The sequence below is a fragment of the Scardinius erythrophthalmus genome, assembly GCF_964197995.2.
Source record: "Scardinius erythrophthalmus genome assembly, chromosome: 17".
Taxonomy (NCBI): domain Eukaryota; kingdom Metazoa; phylum Chordata; class Actinopteri; order Cypriniformes; family Leuciscidae; genus Scardinius; species Scardinius erythrophthalmus.
Genome location: NC_138237.1, coordinates 39,904,750 through 39,930,512, shown reverse-complemented (window position 1 = coordinate 39,930,512; position 25,763 = coordinate 39,904,750). Strand labels below are relative to the sequence as shown.

The window sequence follows — 25,763 nt, the reverse complement described above, 5'->3', positions numbered from 1 at the left end:
ATAACTAATATTTTGTGTTCTCTGAATGCTTCTCATGCTTGTGATACAAATAATTTAAACATGACTTTTCTTAAAACTCATGCCAGTACTCTTATACCACTCTTGCATCATTTAGTTAATTTGTGTATTAGACAATCAGTATTTCCTGCCTTGTGGAAAACGGCCCAGATCACCCCGATGTTTAAGTCTGATGATCCAACTAATATTTCCAACTACCGTCCAATTGCAATTCTCCCAACCATTTCCAAGTTGCTTGAAAAAATATTGTACAATCAACTAATTAACCACCTTGAAAATAATAACCTGCTCAGTGATTGCCAGCATGGCTTTCGACCCTTGCGGTCAACTATGTCGGCTTTGCTGCTTCTCACTGAGCAAATACGTGCGTCTCTAAACAAGGGTCAGATTACTGGAGTTATATACATAGATTTTCAGAAAGCTTTCGATACAGTCAATCATCAAATTCTGTTAAACAAACTTCTTTCTTTTCATTTGTCATCTTCCGCAATAGATATGTTTACATCATATTTAAGTGACAGATCTCAGACTGTAAGAATCGGCTCAGTAACATCACAGCCACGAGTGTGTTCTATGGGAGCTCCACAGGGCAGTATTTTAGGTCCTTTACTTTTCCTTATGTATATTAATGATCTTCCTTGTGTTTTGAATTTTTCTAGTTCTTTGCTATATGCTGATGACACTGTTATTTTTCTTTCTGGTTCTAATATCGACACAATTAACTACAGACTTAACACAGATCTGCAGCATTTGCAGCAACTGGCTGCAAGATAACCATTTAACACTTAATGTCAAGAAAACACAATGCATGTATTTCTATTCATCTAGGAGACAGCTATCCATATCCAATCCTATCACTTTTTCTAATCAAACGCTTTCAATTGTATCAGCATATAAGTATTTGGGAGTCTATCTTGACTCACATCTTACTTATCAAGAACATGTTCAAACCCTAACCAGAAAGTTAAACCAAAAGTTATATGTTTATAGCAAAATTAGACCATATTTGTTGCTTTCTGTTTCAAAAACCTATCTTCATGCCATCATTCTGTCCACTTTGTCGTATTGTTTACCTGTTTGGTCACTAACAACAAATGAGATTATTGAACCTGTAATAAGAATTTATAATAGAGCTCATAAGATCCATGTCAGGCTTCCAGGCTGGACTCACCACTGTACTGCACTATCTTTGTGTAATGCCTTGACATTTCAGAACTATAAAATAAGCCATGGGATAAACTTGTTTTATCAAATCTCAAATGGACACACTGTAACTGCTCTAAACGAATTGGTTCCGAAACTTAGCTCAAGGTCTGAGCGCACTACGAGATCTTTTACAAATGGACTCTTGCCTTTACCGGCTTTTAGAAACTGTTATGGACAGAGATCTTTTTTTCATGTGCTCACTAAAACCTGGAATGAGATCCCACAGCACATCAGAACTATCACATCAAGAAGACTATTTAAAATAACATTTGCTCGCCATTTAATGGACAGGTATAGCTGTGACCATTGAGACGGCTCTATAGCCCCTCTTGTTGTCCAATATCTTGGTTTGTGTGTCTGTTGTTGTCTCTAGCTGTTTAGTGTGTGAGCTTTGTTGTGTCTGTGGTTTATATGTTCTGCAGAGCAGGAACCTGCTGAAAATCAGTTTTATACTGAGCCAGGCCCGATTGTCCTTAATCTTTTCCTGTTTTAAAAATATAAATAAATAAATAAATAAATAAATAGTGCATCTATCCATGATAAAATTGCATCTATCATCATAAAAGTGCATCTGTCCATCATAAAAATGCATCTATCCATGATAAAATTGCATCTGTCCATCATAAAAGTGCATCTATCCATGATAAAAGTGCATCTATCCATGATAAAAGTGCATCTATCCATGATACAATTGCATCTATCCATCATAAAAGTGCATCTATCCATCATAAAAGTGCATCTATCCATGATAAAATTGCATCTATCATCATAAAAGTGCATCTGTCCATCATAAAAATGCATCTATCATCATAAAAGTGCATCTATCCATCATAAAAATGCATCTATCCATGATAAAATTGCATCTATCCATCATTTATTTATTTATTTATTTATTTATTTTTCTTTTATTTGACAGGGACATTGCAATTAAACATAGTACAAAACAAGTTAGTAACTGATGCTATGCAAAAAGAGTTTATAGCTAGAGCTAATTTTCAACTCCAGTCCCTGGTTGGGCCTTTACACCACAACATTTTCTATTTCATCATAAAAAAAAGTGCATCTATCCATCATAAAATTGCATCTATCCATCATAAAAGTGCATCTATCCATGATAAAATTGCATCTATCATCATAAAAGTGCATCTGTCCATCATAAAAATGCATCTATCCATGATAAAATTGCATCTGTCCATCATAAAAGTGCATCTATCCATGATAAAAGTGCATCTATCCATGATAAAAGTGCATCTATCCATCATAAAAGTGCATCTATCCATGATAAAAGTGCATCTATCCATCATAAAATTGCATCTATCCATCATAAAAGTGCATCTGTCCATCATAAAAATGCATCTATCCATGATAAAAGTGCATCTATCCATCATAAAATTGCATCTATCCATCATAAAAGTGCATCTATCCATGATAAAAGTGCATCTATCCATGATAAAAGTGTATCTATCCATGATAAAAGTGCATCTATCCATCATAAAAGTGCATCTATCCATCATAAAAATGCATCTATCCATGATAAAAATGCATTTATCCATCATAAAAGTGCATCTATCCATGATAAAAATGCATCTATGCATGATAAAAGTGCATCTATCCATGATAAATTTGCATCTATCCATCATAAAAGTGCATCTATCCATGATAAATTTGCATCTATCCATCATAAAAGTGCATCTATCCATCATAAAAATGCATCTATCCATGATAAAATTGCATCTATCCATCATTTATTTATTTATTTATTTATTTATTTATTTTTCTTTTATTTGACAGGGACATTGCAATTAAACATAGTACAAAACAAGTTAGTAACTGATGCTATGCAAAAAGAGTTTATAGCTAGAGCTAATTTTCAACTCCAGTCCCTGGTTGGGCCTTTACACTACAACATTTTCTATTTCATCATAAAAAAAGTGCATCTATCCATCATAAAAGTGCATCTATCCCTGATAAAATTGCATCTATCATCATAAAAGTGCATCTGTCCATCATAAAAGTGCATCTATCCATGATAAAATTGCATCTATCCATCATAAAATTGCATCTATCCATGATAAAAGTGCATCTATCCATCATAAAAGTGCATCTATCCATCATAAAATTGCATCTATCCATCATAAAATTGCATCTATCCATCATAAAAGTGCATCTATCCATGATAAAAGTGCATCTATCCATCATTAAAGTGTATCTATCCATGATAAAAGTGCATCTATCATCATAAAAGTGCATCTATCCATCATAAAAATGCATCTATCCATGATAAAAGTGCATCTATCCATCATAAAAATGCATCTATCCTAGTGCTGGGCGGTTTACCGGTTCAAACCGAATACCGGTGTTTATTTTTGTTACGATATGAATTTTTAATAAACCGCAATACCGGTGTATGTCGCTTTAATCGGAACGCGGCGTTGCGCGACACTCGCACCTCATTTACAACACAGAACACACGTCTGCGACAAGGTTTTATTCCGTCCTCCACACGCGTGCGTCAAAATAGACTAGGCGCCTATATTTAGCGAAGCGGCACGGAGAGCTGCTTTTGGGAAGCTTCGATCTGAAACACAAGCATTGACTAGAATGGGCGCGATCAGCTCCGGTAGCCGTGTCGCAGCCGTGTGGGGGTGAGAGTGTTTTTTTTTTTTTCTCGCGGCACGCGTTTTTATGCTGTATGAACGTATCTGAAGTGAACTGACGGTCTTTAGAAAGGTTTCTTTGTTATTACGATTGAATCTTTCTTTATCGTTCCTGATAAAGCAGCGTTGCTGCTTTGAGTACAGCCGTTACCGGGGAAACCATTATTTCTGCCGCTCCTAAAGCGCGTCCTGCTGGCACCTCTTTGTAAACAGCCTTGCAAACCTGTATTATTAATATTAGTGTGGATTTTTTCATTCACTCATGACAATAAAATAGGGCATTATAAGTTAATCTACTGCAGTATTTCCTCTCTCACTCAGTAGAAAATGTGGTTAACACCCATCATGCTTGAAAAAAATAAATAAATAAAAACACCGTCATTTACCGTGAAACCGGTTTAATTTAGAAAAAAACCGTGATGTGGATTTTTGGTCAAACCGCCCAGCACTAATCTATCCATCATAAAAGTGCATCTATCCATGATAAAAATGCATCTATGCATCATAAAGTGCATCTATCCATCATAAAAGTGCATCTATCCATGATAAAAATGCATCTATGCATCATAAAAGTGCATCTATCCATCATAAAAGTGCATCTATCCATCATAAAAATGCATCTATCCATGATAAAAATGCATCTATCATCATAAAAGTGCATCTATCCATCATAAAAGTGCATCTATCATCATAAAAGTGCATCTATCCATCATAAAAGTGCATCTATCCATCATAAAAGTGCATCTATCATCATAAAAGTGCATCTATCCATGATAAAAGTGCATCTATCCATGATAAAAGTGCATCTATCCATCATAAAAGTGCATCTATCCATCATAAAAGTGCATCTATCCATCATAAAAGTGCATCTGTCCATCATAAAAGTGCATCTGTCCATCATAAAAGTGCATCTGTCCATGATAAAAGTGCATCTGTCCATGATAAAAGTGCATCTATCCATCATAAAAGTGCATCTATCCATGATAAAAGTGCATCTATCCATCATAAAAGTGCATCTATCCATCATAAAAGTGCATCTGTCCATCATAAAAGTGCATATATCCATGATAAAATTGCATCTATCATAAAAGTGCATCTGTCCATCATAAAATTGCATCTATCCATGATTAAAGTGCATCTATCCATCATTAAAGTGCATTTGTCCATCATAAAAATGCATCCATCATCATAAAAATGCATCTATCCATGATAAAAGTGCATCTGTCCATCATAAAAGTGCATCTGTCCATCATAAAAATGCATCTATCATGATAAAAATGCATCTATCATCATAAAAGTGCATCTATCCATCATAAAAGTGCATCTATCCATGATAAAAGTGTATCTATCCATCATAAAAGTGCATCTGTCCATCATAAAAATGCATCTATCATCATAAAAGTGCATCTATCCATCATAAAAGTGCATCTATCCATGGTAAAAGTGCATCTATCCATCATAAAAGTGCATCTGTCCATCATAAAAATGCATCTATCCATGATAAAAATGCATCTATTATCATAAAAGTGCATCTATCCATCATAAAAGTGCATCTATCCATGATAAAAGTGCATCTATCCATCATAAAAGTGCATCTATCCATCATAAAAGTGCATCTGTCCATCATAAAAATGCATCTATCATCATAAAAGTGCATCTATCATCATAAAAGTGCATCTGTCCATCATAAAAGTGCATCTATCCATCATAAAAGTGCATCTGTCCATCATAAAAATGCATCTATCATCATAAAAGTGCATCTATCCATGATAAAAGTGCATCTGTCCATCATAAAAGTGCATCTGTCCATCATAAAAATGCATCTATCATCATAAAAGTGCATCTATGATCAGAACATCATGATGTCAATGTGAAATGCATTGTGGGAAGTGCATGAGTGCTGATGGGACACTCACCCTGGCGAGACTCACTCCTCCGGGAACTTTATAAGGCACGTACTTCCGGTATATGTGGCCCACTCGAGAGCAGGGGATGTCCTCCATACGCCCGCCACACATCCACACCTCAGAGACACACACACACAGATATAATACAGTCAGAAAACATAACATAATATCATAAAATTAATAAAACTAATATAATATAATATAATTAATATCATATAATTAATAAGACTAATATAATATAATATAATTAATATCATATAATTAATAAAACTAATATATAATATAACATAACTAATATCATATAATTAATAAAACTAATATCATATAATTAGTACATCTATTATAATATAATTAATAAAACTAATATGATATAATAAATTAATAAAACAACATAATATGATATAACATAATATAATTCATAAAACTAATATAATATATAATGCAGTCTGATTAAACCCATAAACCATTCTGACTTTATAACATTATTTTTTTAATATTTTTGGCAAAATGTTATTGAAATGTATTAATCTCAAATACTTACCCAGTTTACCCAGTTAGGGCCTAATTATTCCCACAATCATAGATGATATGCATTTAATAAAGTCATCGTGAAAGGGGAGTTGCTCTGGTCTCTTCCCCTCTATTGTGTCGTATATGCGAGTGAAACGCTTCTGGAACAAGAACACATGTGGGCGGAGCTTGATTGTGTCCGTGGGGAATTGATTGGATGGTTGTGGTTTGCTATTGGCTGATTATAGGTTTATTACAGGTTATAGCTCCGCCCTCATCATCAGAGAAGAGGAGATGCTGCAAGAGGAACTTATTCTGACTCAACTACCTGGGAAGCCTGATGAAAACACTGGCCAATCAGAGGCCTTTAAAGAGTCACGACTGCCAGGTTTAAATGCTTCATGGGTAAGTAAGATCCCATCAGTGATCAGGACACAGAAGAAACTCGACAAACCGCGTATAGACCCTTTTTGCACTGACAGCACGATTACGTCACGGCATTAGCTGGAGGCAAAACAAAGGGAAAACGGGAGGCAAACCAGCACAGATTCGCTTCATGCGGCGCTTAAACATCATCTTCTTGTGTTGTTGGGTGCCAGAATTTGAAACTGAAATTTTATCACAATGTTTTCTAAACTAAATCATGTGTGATTGAATATATTTTGTTATGATTGATTGTGACTTTTTGTAAAACCTGGTAAGAAAGAATAATCAAATACATAAAGGTAAAAAATTAATTTACTGTATCTGGAATTTTTATTTCTAGAAAATATTCACATGATTAAAATGTCACATTAATGTCACTCTTTACAGGGTGCTCTTCTGGGCTTGGCGCTGGCTAGGCAGAACTGCGGATCGATCCACACAAGTCGTGTACGTCACCATTCAGCAAATACAGTTATAGTGATCTAAAGATTCACACGCCCGCAGGTTCTCCATCAGGTGTCGAGGTCAGGCCACTCGCCCAGTCAGATCCTCCATCATCGAGTGTGTACGGGTCGCCAATCTGGTGCCGTCAGTTAAAGTTAACTTTTGCAAATAACAATCGCGCTCCTGGACAGTGAGCGACCTTACACATTAAGAATTAAAATCGGATTTTCTTCAGTCATTGTTAAAAAAAACAAGCTAACTAGCGTTAGTGAAGCGGCCGGAGGAACCGTGGCTCCACCTAAGCTCCGCCCCCAAACAAACGTCACCGTGTTTACGAACTGAAAAGGGGTCCATTAGAGAATTACCTTGAATGAGATCTCGTACTGCTCTCCTCCCCAGATCTCCAGACCCGTGTCATATCCTCCCAGCTCCCAGAACCACTTCCTGTCCACAGCGAAGAGCCCGCCCGCCATCACCGGAGACCTGACGGGAAGAGGAGAAGACACAGCTCGATCTGGTGGAGAACTACAGCTGCACCACACAGATGACGGGGACACACAAACACTGTTATAGACGCAAGCAAAGAGATCGGCCTTTATAATCACTGAAGCCATCAGTCGCTTCAGTTCTGCACTAAACTCCTGTTATAATCAATGAAGCTTTTATTTTCTAAAGGAAAACACAATAATTTTTTTCCAGGACAGCAACAAAATTTTAAATGTTCTCTAATTTTCCATGTGTTTTCCAATTAGTCATACATTTTTCCAAGTTTTGTGGAGCGAACGCTGTTGAATTTGCATAAAGAATGTAAACTGATGATTGGCTTTATACACGGTTTTCTCTGTGTAAATTGAGTTTCCAAGCGCAGTCAGACAGAGATCCGATTGCTCGAGATGCGTAAACGGGTTTTTAAAAGTCAAAGTTATAAATTATTATATCTTATATAAGCAATATGCCATTATATGTTTTCGATCCACCGGCTGAATGAAAACACAAACTCTCTGCCAGTAGGTGGCGCTGGACCAGCAGAAATACAGAGTATACTCTGCTAATGAAGCTGTGCTTTTTTCAGGTAAACATCATAAAGTAAACAGTGTCATAATTCATCAATAATAAATCAATAGCATGTCATAAATGTGGGCTGTTCATCATAATGAACTTCTCTGAGGGAGCGAGTCTGTAGAACGAGCATCAGCGCGCACACCTAAAGTTCATCACCTCCTAAAGTTTAATCATCACACTAAGCCGTATCACCATTTCTGTTTTTCTGAACCCAAATTTAAGACCTACTGAAATGAAAATAAACACTTTCCTTATAACGTTTGATTTTTTATGGCCTTAAATTTTATACAACAGACTTTTTAAGAATTTTTAGGAAAGTGTTAAGGGTTGTCAAGCGATTAAAACTTTTAATCTAATTCATCGCACATGAAATTTGGCTGAGAAATGACCCCAAAAGATAATTTAAAGTCATTATTGTGTTAAATGAGAAAAGCAACAAATAGATACTACAAAAGGTAGCTTTAAAAAAAAAAATGTTTTTATTTGACTCAATACAGAATTTAGTTTCCAGAAACTTTCCAGAATTTTTGGAAACTTTCCAGGATCTTTGGGAAAATTTTCACATTTTTGGAAAGTTTCTGGAAATTCACAGGAAACGTTCAGCCCCTTTGCAACCCTAATTACACAAACACTTTTAGGCTTCAACGGCCATGAGGGAGAGTAAATGATGACAGAATTTGAATTGTTGGATGAATTATACCTTTAATGGGTTTTTCATTAATATGGATTTTTTAATAAATTATACTCTAAATAAGAAATTAAAACTGCCAGTAGGTGGAGGTAAATGTCTAAATAAATGAGTCATTCGTTCCGTTCAAACGGCTGATTCATTCAGGAATGAAGTAAATGGCTCTCTTTATGAATGAGTCATTGAATCATTGATTCAGCCGATTGATTCGCTCTCCATTCAGAAACGAAACATCGCTGTGTGTTGCTCACAGAGACGCACAACACTTCTGCTCTGGCTTTATAGGGAATATTTCCAATTGAGCAAAACAGACAATATGTATCTGAAATATAACACAATATTAACTTCTTAATTATTGAAGTGTTGTATAAAATCAATTTCACATTTGCACATTTGGGGCAAAAACAGCACTCTTGTGATACTGCACTCTATATGAGACAAAAACTCATACAGGGGCATTTTTGCGAGACGTGGCTTTTAATGGTGAGAATTTTTGTTTTTGTAATCAGGCTCTCAGAAATGATTAAAAAAAATTGGATTTAGATTTATCGGCCGATATATCGGTTATTGGCTTTCAAATATAAAGAATTATTGTTAACGGCCAAAATGTTGATATCGGTGCATCCCTAATGAAATGCGTTATTTTTTTCCATAACTAATTAATCAAATTAACACGTTAAACCGACAGCCCTAGTAAATATTGACCATCTGAAGTCCACAATCACGATCGTCTGCATTCAGCTTTTACCTATTCAAAGAGTATGGAGGCGATCGATCAATTGAAATGTTATAAATAAAGGTGTGAAAGGGCACTCACTCGAAGGGGTCGCTGGGGTCAGACTTCTCCAGCTGGGGGGGAATAGGGATGCGTTTGTAGTACATCTCCCAGTCGAAAGCCCCTCGCATGGCGTCGCCCGCCTGCGTCTCGTAGCCGAAGTTATCGTGGTCGATCACATCGATCATAGGACACACGATGGTCTTCCGGTTCTGAGCGATGCGATCTGAAGGGGGAAACACAACAATAATACACTGCCATGGAATCAGGGTTCAGTGGTTCAAGTAATGTTGTCAAAAATACCGACTTCGGTACCAAGTCAGTACTGAAATTTTAACAATGTGAGGCTTTGAGCACTGTTGAGCAGAATCGTAAACACCTCTGATTGGCCGTTGTGCTCACACGCTCATAAGATATGTCTGTGATTGGCTACAATGATCAACGCTTCAAAAACATGTTGTAAATATACATCAGTGACGCTCTTCAGCGAGCGCTTACACAGACACACACGCGAGCGTTTGAAAGCAGGTCTGGTCCGATGATTAACGGCTGCTTGTGCTTTCAAAAGCTCCCGCTCCCCAAACACTCCTGTGCGTTGACCATTGTAGCCAATCACAGACATATCCGATGAGCTCATGAACACAACGGCCAATCAGAGGTGTTTACGATTCCGCTCAACAGCGCTCAAAGCCTCACATTGTTAAAATTTAAGTACTGACTTGGTACCGAAGTGAGGTTTGTTACCCAGTAAGGGAGGTTAGTTTACCCAGTGAGGGAGCGTAGTTTACCCAGTAAGTTTACCCAGTGAGGGAGCGTAGTTTACCCAGTAAGTTTACCCAGTAAGGAAGGTTAGTTTACCCAGTAATTTTACCCAGTAAGGGAGGTTAGTTTACCCAGTAAGTTTACCCAGTAAGGGAGGGTAGTTTACCCAGTAAGTTTACCCAGTAAGGGAGGGTAGTTTACCCAGTAAGTTTACCCATTAAGGAAGGTTAGTTTACCCAGTAAGTTTACCCAGTAAGGGAGGGTAGTTTACCCAGTAATTTTACCCAGTAAGGAAGGTTAGTTTACCCAGTAAGTTTACCCATTAAGGAAGGTTAGTTTACCCAGTAAGTTTACCCAGTAAGGGAGGGTAGTTTACCCAGTAATTTTACCCAGTAAGGAAGGTTAGTTTACCCAGTAAGTTTACCTAGTAAGGGAGCGTAGTTTACCCAGTAAGTTTACCCAGTAAGGGAGGGTAGTTTACCCAGTAATTTTACCCAGTAAGGAAGGTTAGTTTACCCAGTAAGTTTACCTAGTAAGGGAGGTTAGTTTACCCAGTAAGTTTACCCAGTAAGGGAGGTTAGTTTACCCAGTGAGGGAGTGTAGTTTACCCAGTTAGTTTACCCAGTAAGGGAGGGTAGTTTACCCAGTAATTTTACCCAGTAAGGAAGGTTAGATTACCCAGTAAGTTTACCCATTAAGGAAGGTTAGTTTACCCAGTAAGTTTACCCAGTAAGGGAGGGTAGTTTACCCAGTAATTTTACCCAGTAAGGAAGGTTAGTTTACCCAGTAAGTTTACCTAGTAAGGGAGGTTAGTTTACCCAGTAAGTTTACCCAGTAAGGGAGGGTAGTTTACCCAGTAAGTTTACCCATTAAGGAAGGTTAGTTTACCCAGTAAGTTTACCCAGTAAGGGAGGGTAGTTTACCCAGTAATTTTACCCAGTAAGGGAGGTTAGTTTACCCAGTAAGTTTACCCAGTAAGGGAGGTTAGTTTACCCAGTGAGGGAGCATAGTTTACCCAGTAAGTTTACCCAGTGAGGGAGCGTAGTTTACCCAGTAATTTTACCCAGTAAGGAAGGTTAGTTTACCCAGTAAGTTTACCCAGTAAGGGAGGTTAGTTTACCCAGTAAGTTTACCCAGTAAGGGAGGGTAGTTTACCCAGTAAATTTACCCAGTAAGGGAGGTTAGTTTACCCAGTGAGGGAGCATAGTTTACCCAGTAAGTTTACCCAGTGAGGGAGCGTAGTTTACCCAGTAATTTTACCCAGTAAGGAAGGTTAGTTTACCCAGTAAGTTTACCCAGTAAGGGAGGTTAGTTTACCCAGTAAGTTTACCCAGTAAGGGAGGGTAGTTTACCCAGTAATTTTACCCAGTAAGGAAGGTTAGTTTACCCAGTAAGTTTACCCAGTAAGGGAGGTTAGTTTACCCAGTAAGTTTACCCAGTAAGGGAGGGTAGTTTACCCAGTAAATTTACCCAGTAAGGACGGTTAGTTTACCCAGTAAGTTTACCTAGTAAGGGAGGTTATTTTACCCAGTAAGTTTACCCAGTAAGGGAGGTTAGTTTACCCAGTGAGGGAGCGTAGTTTACCCAGTAATTTTACCCAGTAAGGAAGGTTAGTTTACCCAGTAAGTTTACCGAGTAAGGGAGATTAGTTTACCCAGTAAGTTTACCCAGTAAGGGAGGGTAGTTTACCCAGTAAATTTACCCAGTAAGGAAGGTTAGTTTACCCAGTAAGTTTACCTAGTAAGGGAGGTTAGTTTACCCAGTAAGTTTACCCAGTAAGGGAGGTTAGTTTACCCAGTGAGGGAGCGTAGTTTACCCAGTAAGTTTACCTAGTAAGGGAGGGTAGTTTACCCAGTAATTTTACCCAGTAAGGAAGGTTAGTTTACCCAGTAAGTTTACCTAGTAAGGGAGGTTAGTTTACCCAGTAAGTTTACCCAGTAAGGGAGGGTAGTTTACCCAGTAATTTTACCCAGTAAGGAAGGTTAGTTTACCCAGTAAGTTTACCCAGTAAGGGAGGTCAGTTTACCCAGTAAGTTTACCCAGTAAGGGAGGGTAGTTTACCCAGTAATTTTACCCAGTAAGGAAGGTTAGTTTACCCAGTAAGTTTACCCAGTAAGGGAGGTTAGTTTACCCAGTAAGTTTACCCAGTAAGGGAGGGTAGTTTACCCAGTAAGTTTACCCATTAAGGAAGGTTAGTTTACCCAGTAAGTTTACCCAGTAAGGGAGGGTAGTTTACCCAGTAATTTTACCCAGTAAGGGAGGTTAGTTTACCCAGTAAGTTTACCCAGTAAGGGAGGTTAGTTTACCCAGTGAGGGAGGGTAGTTTACCCAGTAATTTTACCCAGTAAGGAAGGTTAGTTTACCCAGTAAGTTTACCCAGTAAGGGAGGTTAGTTTACCCAGTAAGTTTACCCAGTAAGGGAGGGTAGTTTACCCAGTAATTTTACCCAGTAAGGAAGGTTAGTTTACCCAGTAAGTTTACCCAGTAAGGGAGGTTAGTTTACCCAGTAAGTTTACCCAGTAAGGGAGGGTAGTTTACCCAGTAAGTTTACCCATTAAGGAAGGTTAGTTTACCCAGTAAGTTTACCCAGTAAGGGAGGGTAGTTTACCCAGTAATTTTACCCAGTAAGGGAGGTTAGTTTACCCAGTAAGTTTACCCAGTAAGGGAGGTTAGTTTACCCAGTGAGGGAGCATAGTTTACCCAGTAATTTTACCCAGTAAGGAAGGTTAGTTTACCCAGTAAGTTTACCCAGTAAGGGAGGTTAGTTTACCCAGTAAGTTTACCCAGTAAGGGAGGGTAGTTTACCCAGTAAATTTACCCAGTAAGGGAGGTTAGTTTACCCAGTAAGTTTACCCAGTAAGGGAGGTTAGTTTACCCAGTGAGGGAGGGTAGTTTACCCAGTAATTTTACCCAGTAAGGGAGGTTAGTTTACCCAGTAAGTTTACCCAGTAAGGGAGGGTAGTTTACCCAGTAATTTTACCCAGTAAGGAAGGTTAGTTTACCCAGTAAGTTTACCCAGTAAGGGAGGTTAGTTTACCCAGTAAGTTTACCCAGTAAGGGAGGTTAGTTTACCCAGTAAGTTTACCCAGTAAGGGAGGTTAGTTTACCCAGTAAGGAAGGTTAGTTTACCCAGTAAGTTTACCCAGTAAGGGAGGTTAGTTTACCCAGTAAGTTTACCCAGTAAGGGAGGGTAGTTTACCCAGTAATTTTACCCATAAGGAAGGTTAGTTTACCCAGTAAGTTTACCCAGTAAGGGAGGTTAGTTTACCCAGTAAGTTTACCCAGTAAGGGAGGGTAGTTTACCCAGTAAGTTTACCCATTAAGGAAGGTTAGTTTACCCAGTAAGTTTACCCAGTAAGGGAGGGTAGTTTACCCAGTAATTTTACCCAGTAAGGGAGGTTAGTTTACCCAGTAAGTTTACCCAGTAAGGGAGGTTAGTTTACCCAGTGAGGGAGCGTAGTTTACCCAGTAATTTTACCCAGTAAGGAAGGTTAGTTTACCCAGTAAGTTTACCCAGTAAGGGAGGTTAGTTTACCCAGTAAGTTTACCCAGTAAGGGAGGGTAGTTTACCCAGTAAATTTACCCAGTAAGGGAGGTTAGTTTACCCAGTGAGGGAGCATAGTTTACCCAGTAAGTTTACCCAGTGAGGGAGCGTAGTTTACCCAGTAATTTTACCCAGTAAGGAAGGTTAGTTTACCCAGTAAGTTTACCCAGTAAGGGAGGTTAGTTTACCCAGTAAGTTTACCCAGTAAGGGAGGGTAGTTTACCCAGTAATTTTACCCAGTAAGGAAGGTTAGTTTACCCAGTAAGTTTACCCAGTAAGGGAGGTTAGTTTACCCAGTAAGTTTACCCAGTAGGGGAGGGTAGTTTACCCAGTAAATTTACCCAGTAAGGACGGTTAGTTTACCCAGTAAGTTTACCTAGTAAGGGAGGTTATTTTACCCAGTAAGTTTACCCAGTAAGGGAGGTTAGTTTACCCAGTGAGGGAGCGTAGTTTACCCAGTAATTTTACCCAGTAAGGAAGGTTAGTTTACCCAGTAAGTTTACCCAGTAAGGGAGGTTAGTTTACCCAGTAAGTTTACCCAGTAAGGGAGGGTAGTTTACCCAGTAAATTTACCCAGTAAGGAAGGTTAGTTTACCCAGTAGGTTTACCTAGTAGGGGAGGTTAGTTTACCCAGTAAGTTTACCCAGTAAGGGAGGTTAGTTTACCCAGTGAGGGAGCGTAGTTTACCCAGTAAGTTTACCTAGTAAGGGAGGGTAGTTTACCCAGTAATTTTACCCAGTAAGGAAGGTTAGTTTACCCAGTAAGTTTACCTAGTAAGGGAGGTTAGTTTACCCAGTAAGTTTATCCAGTAAGAGAGGTTAGTTTACCCAGTGAGGGAGCGTAGTTTACCCAGTTAGTTTACCCAGTAAGGGAGGGTAGTTTACCCAGTAAATTTACCCAGTAAGGAAGGTTAGTTTACCCAGTAGGTTTACCTAGTAGGGGAGGTTAGTTTACCCAGTAAGTTTACCCAGTAAGGGAGGTTAGTTTACCCAGTGAGGGAGCGTAGTTTACCCAGTAAGTTTACCTAGTAAGGGAGGGTAGTTTACCCAGTAATTTTACCCAGTAAGGAAGGTTAGTTTACCCAGTAAGTTTACCTAGTAAGGGAGGTTAGTTTACCCAGTAAGTTTATCCAGTAAGAGAGGTTAGTTTACCCAGTGAGGGAGCGTAGTTTACCCAGTTAGTTTACCCAGTAAGGGAGGGTAGTTTACCCAGTAATTTTACCCAGTAAGGAAGGTTTGTTTACCCAGTAAGTTTACCCAGTAAGGGAGGTCAGTTTACCCAGTAAGTTTACCCAGCAAGGGAGGGTAGTTTACCCAGTAATTTTACCCAGTAAGGAAGGTTTGTTTACCCAGTAAGTTTACCCAGTAAGGGAGGTCAGTTTACCCAGTAAGTTTACCCAGCAAGGGAGGGTAGTTTACCCAGTAAGTTTACCCATTAAGGAAGGTTAGTTTACCCAGTAAGTTTACCCAGTAAGGGAGGGTAGTTTACCCAGTAAGTTTACCCAGTAAGGAAGGTTAGTTTACCCAGTAAGTTTACCCAGTAAGGGAGGTTAGTTTACCCAGTAAGTTTACCCAGTAAGGGAGGTTAGTTTACCCAGTGAGGGAGCATAGTTTACCCAGTAAGTTTACCCAGTGAGGGAGCGTAGTTTACCCAGTAATTTTACCCAGTAAGGAAGGTTTGTTTACCCAGTAAGTTTACCCAGTAAGGGAGGTCAGTTTACCCAGTAAGTTTACCCAGCAAGGGAGGGTAGTTTACCCAGTAAGTTTACCCATTAAGGAAGGTTAGTTTACCCAGTAAGTTTACCCAGTAAGGGAGGGTAGTTTACCCAGTAATTTTACCCAGTAAGGAAGGTTAGTTTACCCAGTAAGTTTACCCAGTAAGGGAGGTTAGTTTACCCAGTAAGTTTACCCAGTAAGGGAGGTTAGTTTACCCAGTGAGGGAGCATAGTTTACCCAGTAAGTTTACCCAGTGAGGGAGCGTAGTTTACCCAGTAATTTTACCCAGTAAGGAAGGTTAGTTTACCCAATAAGTTTACCCAGTAAGGGAGGTTAGTTTACCCAGTAAGTTTACCCAGTAAGGGAGGGTAGTTTACCCAGTAAGGGAGGTTTGTTACCCAGTAAGGGAGGGTAGTTTACCCAGTAAGGGAGGCAGCCAGTTGACGTTGGCCTCGCAGTGGGAGTCCAGGAAGGTGATGACGTCCCCGGTGGCGGCTTCGGCTCCCAGGAGCCTCGTCCGGATCAGACCCTCGCGCTTCTTGGTCCGCAGGATCCGCACCTTCGGCAGGCGCACCATGTACTCCTCCAGCGGGGCCTTCAGGTGCTCTGGGCCAACAGAGGAACAACACACTAAAGCATTCTTGTATCAGGACATCAGTGTTAAAGGAATAGTTCACTTCAGAATTAACATTTCCTGATAATTTACTCTCCTCATCCAAGATGTCCATGTCTTTCTTTCTTCAGTGGAAAAAAAATGAAGGTTTTTGAGGAAAACACTCCAGGATGTTCCTCCATATAATGTCTTCAATGGGGTCCAACGGGTTGAAGGTCCAGATGTGAGTTTCAGTGCAGCTTCAAAGTCTCGACACGATCCAGCCGAGGAATAAGAGTCTCATCTAGACCAGCCTTTCTCAAACTTTTTTCAGTCAGGGCACCTTTCAAAAGTGCATAAAATCTCAAGGCACCCCAGTGTAAAATATAATTTAAAAACACTGCATAACCCAAATGCAAATTTTATATATATATATATATATATATATATATATATATATATATATATATATATATATATATATATATATATATATATATATTTATCTAAAATGAATTGACAATTTTATTAATCCGTTCATAATATGTTTAACCCTTTCACGCGTAAATTTAAAGTCCCCATGAAATCAAAATTGACCCTATTTACTTTGTTAGCGCATATTACTAGTCTTGTGGTGAACAATTAATCCGTGCAAGAAAATATTTAAAAAAAAATTTTTTTACCATGGTAATCTTTAATCAAAATCTGAAAATGCCCCTCCCCTCTGCATTGGAGGACCTTCTCTGATGACGTAGGTTTGAGGAATTGGTTTGGGCAACGCGTAACCACTCCCCTCAAACCGTTAGTCCGCTATGAGCAGAGATGGAGAGGAGGAGCGCTAGAGGAAAACCCTGCCCTCTGTTCAATATTCCGTTTCACTGGGAAATACGTCATAACACTGGAGAAAAGTCGTTTGCAACTTCCGGTTCACGGGGACTTTAATATATTCTGGCTGACCCCCCCAGCGTGAGTTTTTCAAGGGGACCGTTATTTAGAATGTGTCACTTTATGGCTTCCATGGTGACGCGTCATTGCTTGTCACGTGACACACCGCAGCAACAACAGAGATGAATGAATTATGATCTGCTTTTATGTCATTTTTACTTTTTTATTCAAAATATTCACAAATTTGTTAGATATGGCATGAAATATCTGATATTCCGATTGTCAAATATATGCAAGTGGAAGTGTTTTGTTTTTTTAACACCATTATAACGATCGCGTTAGTTGAGCTGTATGCGCGATGGGCGCCGCCATGTTAGTTTGTGCCGCAGACGCAGTTCAGAGAATCGGATCTGTTGGATTTACAACAAGTGAATTCATCCACTTCTCCCGAAATACATAAAAGTAAGTGGCAGGTGAACTGGGAGAAGAATAGAGTAAATTTTAAAGTTACTTACACAATGTGTATCTGATATGAATAAAACTAATTATAATATAAATTATTATTATTGCCTCTTCCTTTGACATCAGTATGTATTTTACAAACTCTAAATGTATTGTTTTTTTTTTAGTAATTATGTCTGAAACCTAAAACAAACATTATGTGGATGAAAACACTGAAAAGTTGTGATATATGACAGCTGAGCGCGCCTGTCTCTGGCTCAGCTCCAGCCAACGCGCGAAAGCACATTTGAATTTAGCAGTTGATCACGTCATGCACTGACCGTTCTAATCACACCGGTGCTCCAGGGACCAGCCTAGACTGATCGTACGTGCGAAAGGGTTAAAAGAAGAAGAATGTATTTATGTAAATTCAAATATATTTATATATGAAATGTCAGATTTTTTTTTTTAGCCTACGTAATTTTTTGGCGGCACCCCTGACACAGTCAGGAGGCACCCCAGTGTGCCGCGGCACCCACTTTGAGAAAGGCTGATCTAGACACACCAGCGGACATTTTAGAACTAAATAAACATTTATATACTTTTTAACCTCAAATGCTCGTCTTGCACTAGCTGTGATGCGACACACATTACGTCATCAGGTTGAATGGTCACGCGTGTTCCAGTTCAGGAATGTAGAATGGGGCGGAAAACTCCATCTCATTTTCTCCTCCAACTTCAAAATCGTCCGACCTCGTTGTTTTACCTTTTAATTATTATTATAATTTTTTTACTTAGTCTTTGCACATTTGCTTTGTAAACGTCTTGCGTGACCTTTCAACCTGATTACGTAATGTGTGTCGCATCACAGCTAGTGCAAGACCAGCATTAGTGGTTAAAGTATATAAATGTTTATTTTGTTATAAATGTCGGCTGGTTTGTCTAGATGAGACTCTTATTCCTCGGCTGGATCAAGTCGAGACTTTGAAGCTGCACTGAAACTCACATCTGGACCTTCGACCCGTTGGACCCCATTGAAGACACTATATGGAGGAACATCCTGGAGTGTTTTCCTCAGAAACCTTCATTTCTTTTCCACTGAAGATGGCCATATCTTGGATGGCGTGGGGGAGGTGAATAAATGATCAGGAAATTTTAATTCTGAAGTGAACTAATTCTTTAATATTATTCAATGCTTCCAATCACGTAAACCATCATGATGCAGCGAATTTAAAAACACGAATTTCAGGAATGATGAATACATTTTGGTCTGTTTCTCACATATGGAAATGCTTGACATGTTTTGATCTTAGAACAGAAGTTGTGATCGAGTCTGTCAGTTTATCAAATCTCAGTCATGATTCATGACATATTTTAGTCAGATATAGTGCAATATCTTCACTTTGAGGCCCTTGTTTAACACTTTGATCAGAGGAATTCTGAAAAGTGGCCTGGACATATTGTGATATACTGTGATGCATATAAACTTAGTTTTGATTTCACTCATATTTCTGCTTGTTGTCACATCTTTGCCACAAAGAAGTGCAGATGTGGGTAGTTTTGAAATCACACATTTTTTTGTCACTAGTGCTATCACAAATGACTCATCTAATATTCACAAGCTTCAGCATAATTGCATCACAGATGAAGTGCTGCCAGTCAATGTTCCCTCTAAGCTGCGCGCACTTCAGATGCGAAATATCCATATATAATAATATAATATCAAAACAAATTGAAGCATTTAAACTGACATATTATATCACTTCAAATACTTCAATTCATTTTTATATTATATTATATTAGGCCTATAATTTATTATATTATAAGCCTAATAAAGAATTGATCTCACACGGGTATTGTTTGCCATTAAAAGTTTAAACCCCTCGCTGAAGAAAATATTGGAAATTCATTAGCAATAAACAACCATTTAATTTTGAAGGTTTAACGCTGCCTGGAGACAATAACTGACGGTACAACAACACTTTATGGTTTTCCCAAACCATCTCAGTGTAACAGCTTATTTATTTTTCATTCTATATTATATTATTGTAAAGAACTGAACTGTCCTGCAGGAGATTTAGCACAAATACTGTGTGGACGAGTGAGATGAAACACAGATACTGGGCTGAAATGAAACATATTTGTGTTTGATTAAAACAAGCAGCAACCCTCAAATCTGAGCTATAGTGAGCGGATTACGGCCAATCTGGAGCTTATGAGCATGTGACGCGCTGCAGGACAGGCCAGGGTCATGGCTTAACATCTGTCACGCATATAAAACACACTGACTGAGGCTACGTCTACATGTGCGAATCAGAAACTTTTGGAAAACGCCCTGAAAACTCTAAATTCCCCTTTACAGCGCATGCGTAAAATCTCACAAAAGCTCACTGAGATGATGCGGATGGACACATAAATAATAAAGTTATTATGCAATTCTTCTGGCAGGATCATTTTATCTAGCAAAGCGTTCACTGATTGTCCAGGTCGCTCTCAGTCACCATTATATGTTTGGTCTAAAACACTAAATCTCTCATGTTTCACCGCAGGACAGAAGATGCGAGTGAGTTTTCTGTCATCTTTGCAGGACTGATATGAAGAGTGTGTGAAGTAACATATCTTAGCAACTGTGTGAAAGTGAATATAACAGGCACAATATGCGTCACATGACTAAACTTACGTCATTGTTTTTAAATACCTCAGTTTTCTCAGTCCACACTACAACACGAACACAGTGTTTTCAAATTTATCCACTCTGGAGAGCGTTTTCAAAATGCTTAGTTTTCATGAATTAAAGGGATAGTTCACTTTGAAATTAAATTTTGGTATGTTTTAGCTTACCTCAAGGCGACATCTAGTGTATATATATCTATGCACCAGTCTGCGCACACGTCACACAGCAGGAAGCGCGCGCGCCCTCAGATCACTTGGACGTGGCTGTGTTATAAGAGCTAAAAACGATATAAATACTGTTCGTTTTCTCACACAAACCGCTCGTTTCGTGTTTTAGGCCATCAATGTGTACTTACGATGGGGAATTGTTTAATTTGGACGATGATATTTCACAATAATACTGTTTTTTTATTGTTTTTTATCAAATAAATGCAGCCTTGGTGAGCAGAAGAGACTTCTTTTAAAAACATAAAAAATCTTACCGATCTAAAACTTTTGACCAGTAGTGTATATATATATATATATACACACACATATATGAACTAAATTAATAACTTTTTTAAAACAAAAATGATCCATCACTGAACATACTTAAGCTGGACTGTGATGCTATTTCCTTCTGGAAACTAACTCTGTTGCATTATTCTCCTGTTATCTCTGTAAAGCTGCTTTGAAACTCTCTGTTTTGTAAAAAGTGCTACATAAATAAATGTGACTTAATATGTAACGATAAAGTTTGCAGTGGCTACACAAATGAATTAAAAACACAAAGCATTTCTTCCTAGAGTTTAGGAACCGTGCTCTGTATTCTTGTGTAATAAAGAGAAAGCACTCCGCCATCTGACTCCGGCGAACAAGCCGTCGTAAACACGACCTCCCGCAGGACTTGAGTGCACCGTGAGACACAGGAGGTGTCACGTGATCAGTGGTTATGATGCGTACCCTTGTCGCTGAAGTCGTCGACGAGCACGATCTCGGCCAGGAGCTGCGGCGGCGAGCGGTTCAGGACGCTGTGAACGGTGCGGAGGAGAGACGACCAGCCCTCGTTGTGGAAGGGGATGATGATGCTGGTGTTGGGGAGGTCTTCGGCATACAGCTTCGTCTTACAGCTGCACACACACACACACACACACACACAGTTACAACCGGTTTCAATGGTGGAGAGGGAAAATACATGCCCAGTTACTCAAAAGTATGCATCAGATTTAGTCCCACAGTGTTGAATTTGAACCAGTTCAAACGTTTACCCTTGATTCCCAATAAAGCGTGTCGTTACCTGGATGATCAATGACTGTTTGTGTGTTTTGTGATCGTTGTTAGCAAAACCCTTCACTAACCCTTTCCAACAGTGACTGTATGACACTGAGATCCAAAGGACTCAAACACAACTATTGCAAAAGTCACAAACATTCAGATATTTGCACAGTTATTCATAAACATGCATCAGATTTAGTCCCCCAGTGTTGAATCTGCAGGAATGAACCGGTTCAAACGTTTGCTGATAGTTGTGAGAGTTAAACTTCCCAGTGTTGATCTTTTCCAACAGTGACTGTATAATAGTGAGAACCAGAGCCATAGAGAGAAAGAGTTGCGACACTCCCATAGACCTCCGTTGTAAAAAATGGCGGCGCTTTTAACCGCCCACTTCCGGGATTAGAAGATCGGATTAGTTCCAAACACTGTCATTTGGGCGTTGGACACCATTCACTTACATTGCTGCGCGTCGAGTTGTTCTAGAGTTAAGTTGCTGAAATATCGACCTCTTTTGATTTGTCAGCTGTCTATATTGTATCAGAAGCCCTTTGCGATGCTTATACTGGTCTTCATTTGTACATGCACAGCGTAATTATTTATATTTTATGTTGGTTGTTTCAACCAATTTTCAAGCACTGCCTGCTAGCTAGTTAGCTAGTGCGACTTCGTCAGCTGTGACAGTAAGAGTTCGGTAATGAATCGCTGCCACCTTTATAGCAACTTTTTTAGATTACATTTTTTGGGATGTACTAACTTTTCATTATGTGTTATTGTCTTGAGTGAAGCGGCTTGTGAGAACAATGCTGGACCTCTAGGATTGTTATGGGATCACCAGTCCTGTCTGTTTCATGGATCACCTGCCCCTGGTTTTTGTTTTTCTTGTTCACACACACACTCACACAAGCACACATTTTTGTTGTCTGTCATTGTTTAATAAAAAATATTTTATTTGAAAACTTTTGTATCAGCCATGCTTAATTGATGTCTCAATAGCTGTAACAGAAGTTACAAGTGTTTTGTTAGTTAATTGCTTAAGTTACTTGGATTGAGTTACAGCTACCCTTACTCTTAGCCTACTCTGTACACTAACCCAGAGCCATAGAGGAAAATCTTCACTTTGCACTTACCTATAGACCCAAACATAAAAGCGTAAATTCGTTTTTAATCTGTTATAGTTTTGATAATGTGTATGGCTTAATATTAAAATAATATTCTTAGTCTTAACATGATCATGTTTCACGTTGTGGTCCTGGGGTGGCCACTTTCATCAGAAGAAGTGAGCTAGCTTAAGCGAACTCTGAACGGACCCCCACGGCAGACCTCTTTGCGTGATCACGAAGGTAGGCTAATGGCTGAATCGGCATTTATAAGCAAAATCACGGGAATCAATAGCCTAATACAGCCCAGTTGTGCTAAAATAAATATCATGAGACGTCCATCATCAGATGAATGACATGGAAAAGTAAAGTTAGAGCCGCTAAAGCCAGTGCTACTACCCATGCGAACATGAACACTGAGCTTTTCCCTCCAAAAATATAGCCTAAAACTTGTCTCCAAATGCAAAACTGACATTAACAAAATGCAATAATGCAATAACAGCTGGAAAAGTACTTGGGTGTGTGTTTTATTTTATATTTACCGTTCAATAATGCAATCGCTGCTGTCTGTCCCATAGAAGAGCATGACAGCCAGCGTGTGTTGTGGAACTATTGGGGCTTACATGAACCACGTGACAGCCATAGCGGCGACATCAGAGAGTGTCGCAACTCTTTCTCTCTATGGCTCTGGTGAGAACCAAAGGACTCAAACACAACTATTATAAAAGTCACAAACATTCATTGATGCTCAAGAAGCTTCTGGTCATCCAGGGAATGACACAGTATTAAGAGTCTCTTCTGCTCACCAGAGCTGCATTTATTTGATCAAAAATACAGTAAAACAGTGAGATATTATTCCAGTGTAGATCAGCTGTTCTCTATGTGAATATACAGTAAAGTGTAATTTATTCCTGTGATCAAAGCTGAATGTTCAGCATCATTACTCCAGTCTTCAGTGTCACATGATCCTTCAGAAATCATTCTAATATGATGATCAAGAAACATTTATGATTATTATCAGTGTTGAACACAGTCCTGTTGCTTCAGGTTGTTGTGGATTCACAAGTTTGGAGTCAGAAAAAAAGTAAAGAAATCAATACTTTACGCTTTAAATTGATCAAAAGTGACAGTAAAGACATTTATAAATGTTACAAAAATTATATTTCAAATAAATGCTGTTCTTTTAAACTTTCTATGAAATCAAAGAATCCTGAAAAATAAAATGCATCACCGTTTCCAATCAACAGACAGGACTATGTCATCATTTAATGTAATTATAATCAAATAATTTAATTCAGGCAATTCAATTATTTAAAAAAATGCTTTGAATTATTTTGAATAAGTAATAATTACTCCATAGCAATGTGTTTTCTCTAGTATGAGTGTAATCTGGACACACTACATCCGCCATGTTGTCATTATCATGTGACCTGTAAATCCTCTCCCGTGGCCTCATGGGATAGTCAAGTGTTCATCGCATGCACACTTCAGAATCTCACCGGGAGAAGAAGATCACCCGGATACTTTTGCCAAGTGTTTTATGAGCACTGTGTATTCAGACACTGTTTTTCGTCCACTATATAGTAGGGAAGTATGGGATTCGGGACCTGATGCTGTGACTCTGAGTGGTGAAGTACCGGACACATGTGAGAAGTGTACGCAGTGGGAGTGAGTGGGAGAACTTATTACATCTCTGATAAGGTCAAGCCTGTATGGGTTTATTAACTCTCTGTCATCATATAACTTCAATGTCTTCGTTGGAAAGTGTGTGCCGCCATAGTGTTACTCGTAACTCTCTTAAATATCTTAGAGCTCAGTCTTTACACTTATTATTAAGTCTAAGAATAAGAGTAAAATTACAGCATTCTTAGAATTTAGACACACTTTAACACCATGTCCTAACCAGACACGATACGAGAAGATTCCAGCGACAAATGATGTGTCTGTCCACACATCAGACGTGACGCGCCTGCGAGATGCATCAAAATCAATCAAAACCCACAGCCAATCAGAACAGCGTGTGGGCGGAGTCAGCCAATCAAAACAACATGTGGGCGGAGTCGGACAATCAGAACAGTGTGTGGGCGGAGTCAGACCATCAGAACAGCGTGTGGGCGGAGTCAGCCAATCAGAACAGCGTGTGGGCGGAGTCAGCCAATCAGAACAGTGTGTGGGCGGAGTCAGCAAATCAAAACAACATGTGGGCGGAGTCGGATAATCAGAACAGTGTGTGGGCGGAGTCAGCCAATCAGAACAGCGTGTGGGCGGAGTCTCACTGCACCAGAGAGTAATCCTGACGGCACTCGCAAGAAAATGGATAAGTAGCTCCATAATCAAATTTACAAATATTACACCATTTAAACATTATTAAAAATACATAGGCTGAGTTACTAAAACAATCTTTGTCAAAGAATACACTTGTTTGTTCACAGTTTGAACAAAACAAACAGATGAACTAGACGAACTAACCAGCACTATGAGCACCGTTCTCTCTGGAAAATGGGATATTGTTGCACCTATGAGACTAAAAAAGGTCAGAGAGAAAATTAAAGCACCATGGTACAACAATACTACTCGTGTTCTAAAGAGAGAAACCCGTAATTTAGAGCGTAAATGGAAACAAACTAATTTAGAGGTTTTTAGAATCGCTTGGAAAGACAGTACGTCACGCTATAAAAAGGCCCTAAAAGCGGCCAGGGCTGAGCATCTCCGCAAACTAATAGAAAATAACCAAAACAATCCTAGGTTTTTATTTAACACCGTGGCTAGACTAACAAATAAACAAGCGTCACCTGAACAAAATATTCCGTTACAGTTTAGTAGTAATGATTTCATGAATTTTTTCACTGAGAAAATAGAAAACATCAGATCCACAATTGTAAACGTTCAATCTTCAATCGCGCCTTATAATTCAGCCTCAATTATCACCCCGCAAGAACAATTACAGTGCTTTACAACTATAGAACAAAAAGAGTTAAATAAATTTATCATTTCCTCTAAAACAACAACATGTTTATTAGATCCCATACCAACTAAACTATTGAAAGAAGTGTTACCTATAGTGGAAGAGCCTCTCCTCAATATTATTAACTCGCCTTTATCTTTAG

The 25,763-nt window shown here is 38.8% G+C and overlaps 1 protein-coding gene across 1 annotated transcript in view; it reads right to left on the bottom strand.

Annotated features, from left to right (window-relative positions):
- galnt10 (UDP-N-acetyl-alpha-D-galactosamine:polypeptide N-acetylgalactosaminyltransferase 10 (GalNAc-T10)) overlaps window positions 1–25,763 on the bottom strand; it is a 66,477-nt gene that overhangs the window by 15,601 nt on the left and 25,113 nt on the right. Inside the window, exons 4-8 of the mRNA XM_081391733.1 lie at window positions 21,248–21,414; window positions 16,135–16,320; window positions 9,736–9,919; window positions 7,534–7,651; window positions 5,798–5,905 (exon numbers count right to left, since the gene is read on the bottom strand). Of these exons, the coding sequence (XP_081247859.1) occupies window positions 5,798–5,905; window positions 7,534–7,651; window positions 9,736–9,919; window positions 16,135–16,320; window positions 21,248–21,414 (763 nt within the window). The remainder of the gene's footprint in view (window positions 1–5,797; window positions 5,906–7,533; window positions 7,652–9,735; window positions 9,920–16,134; window positions 16,321–21,247; window positions 21,415–25,763) is intronic.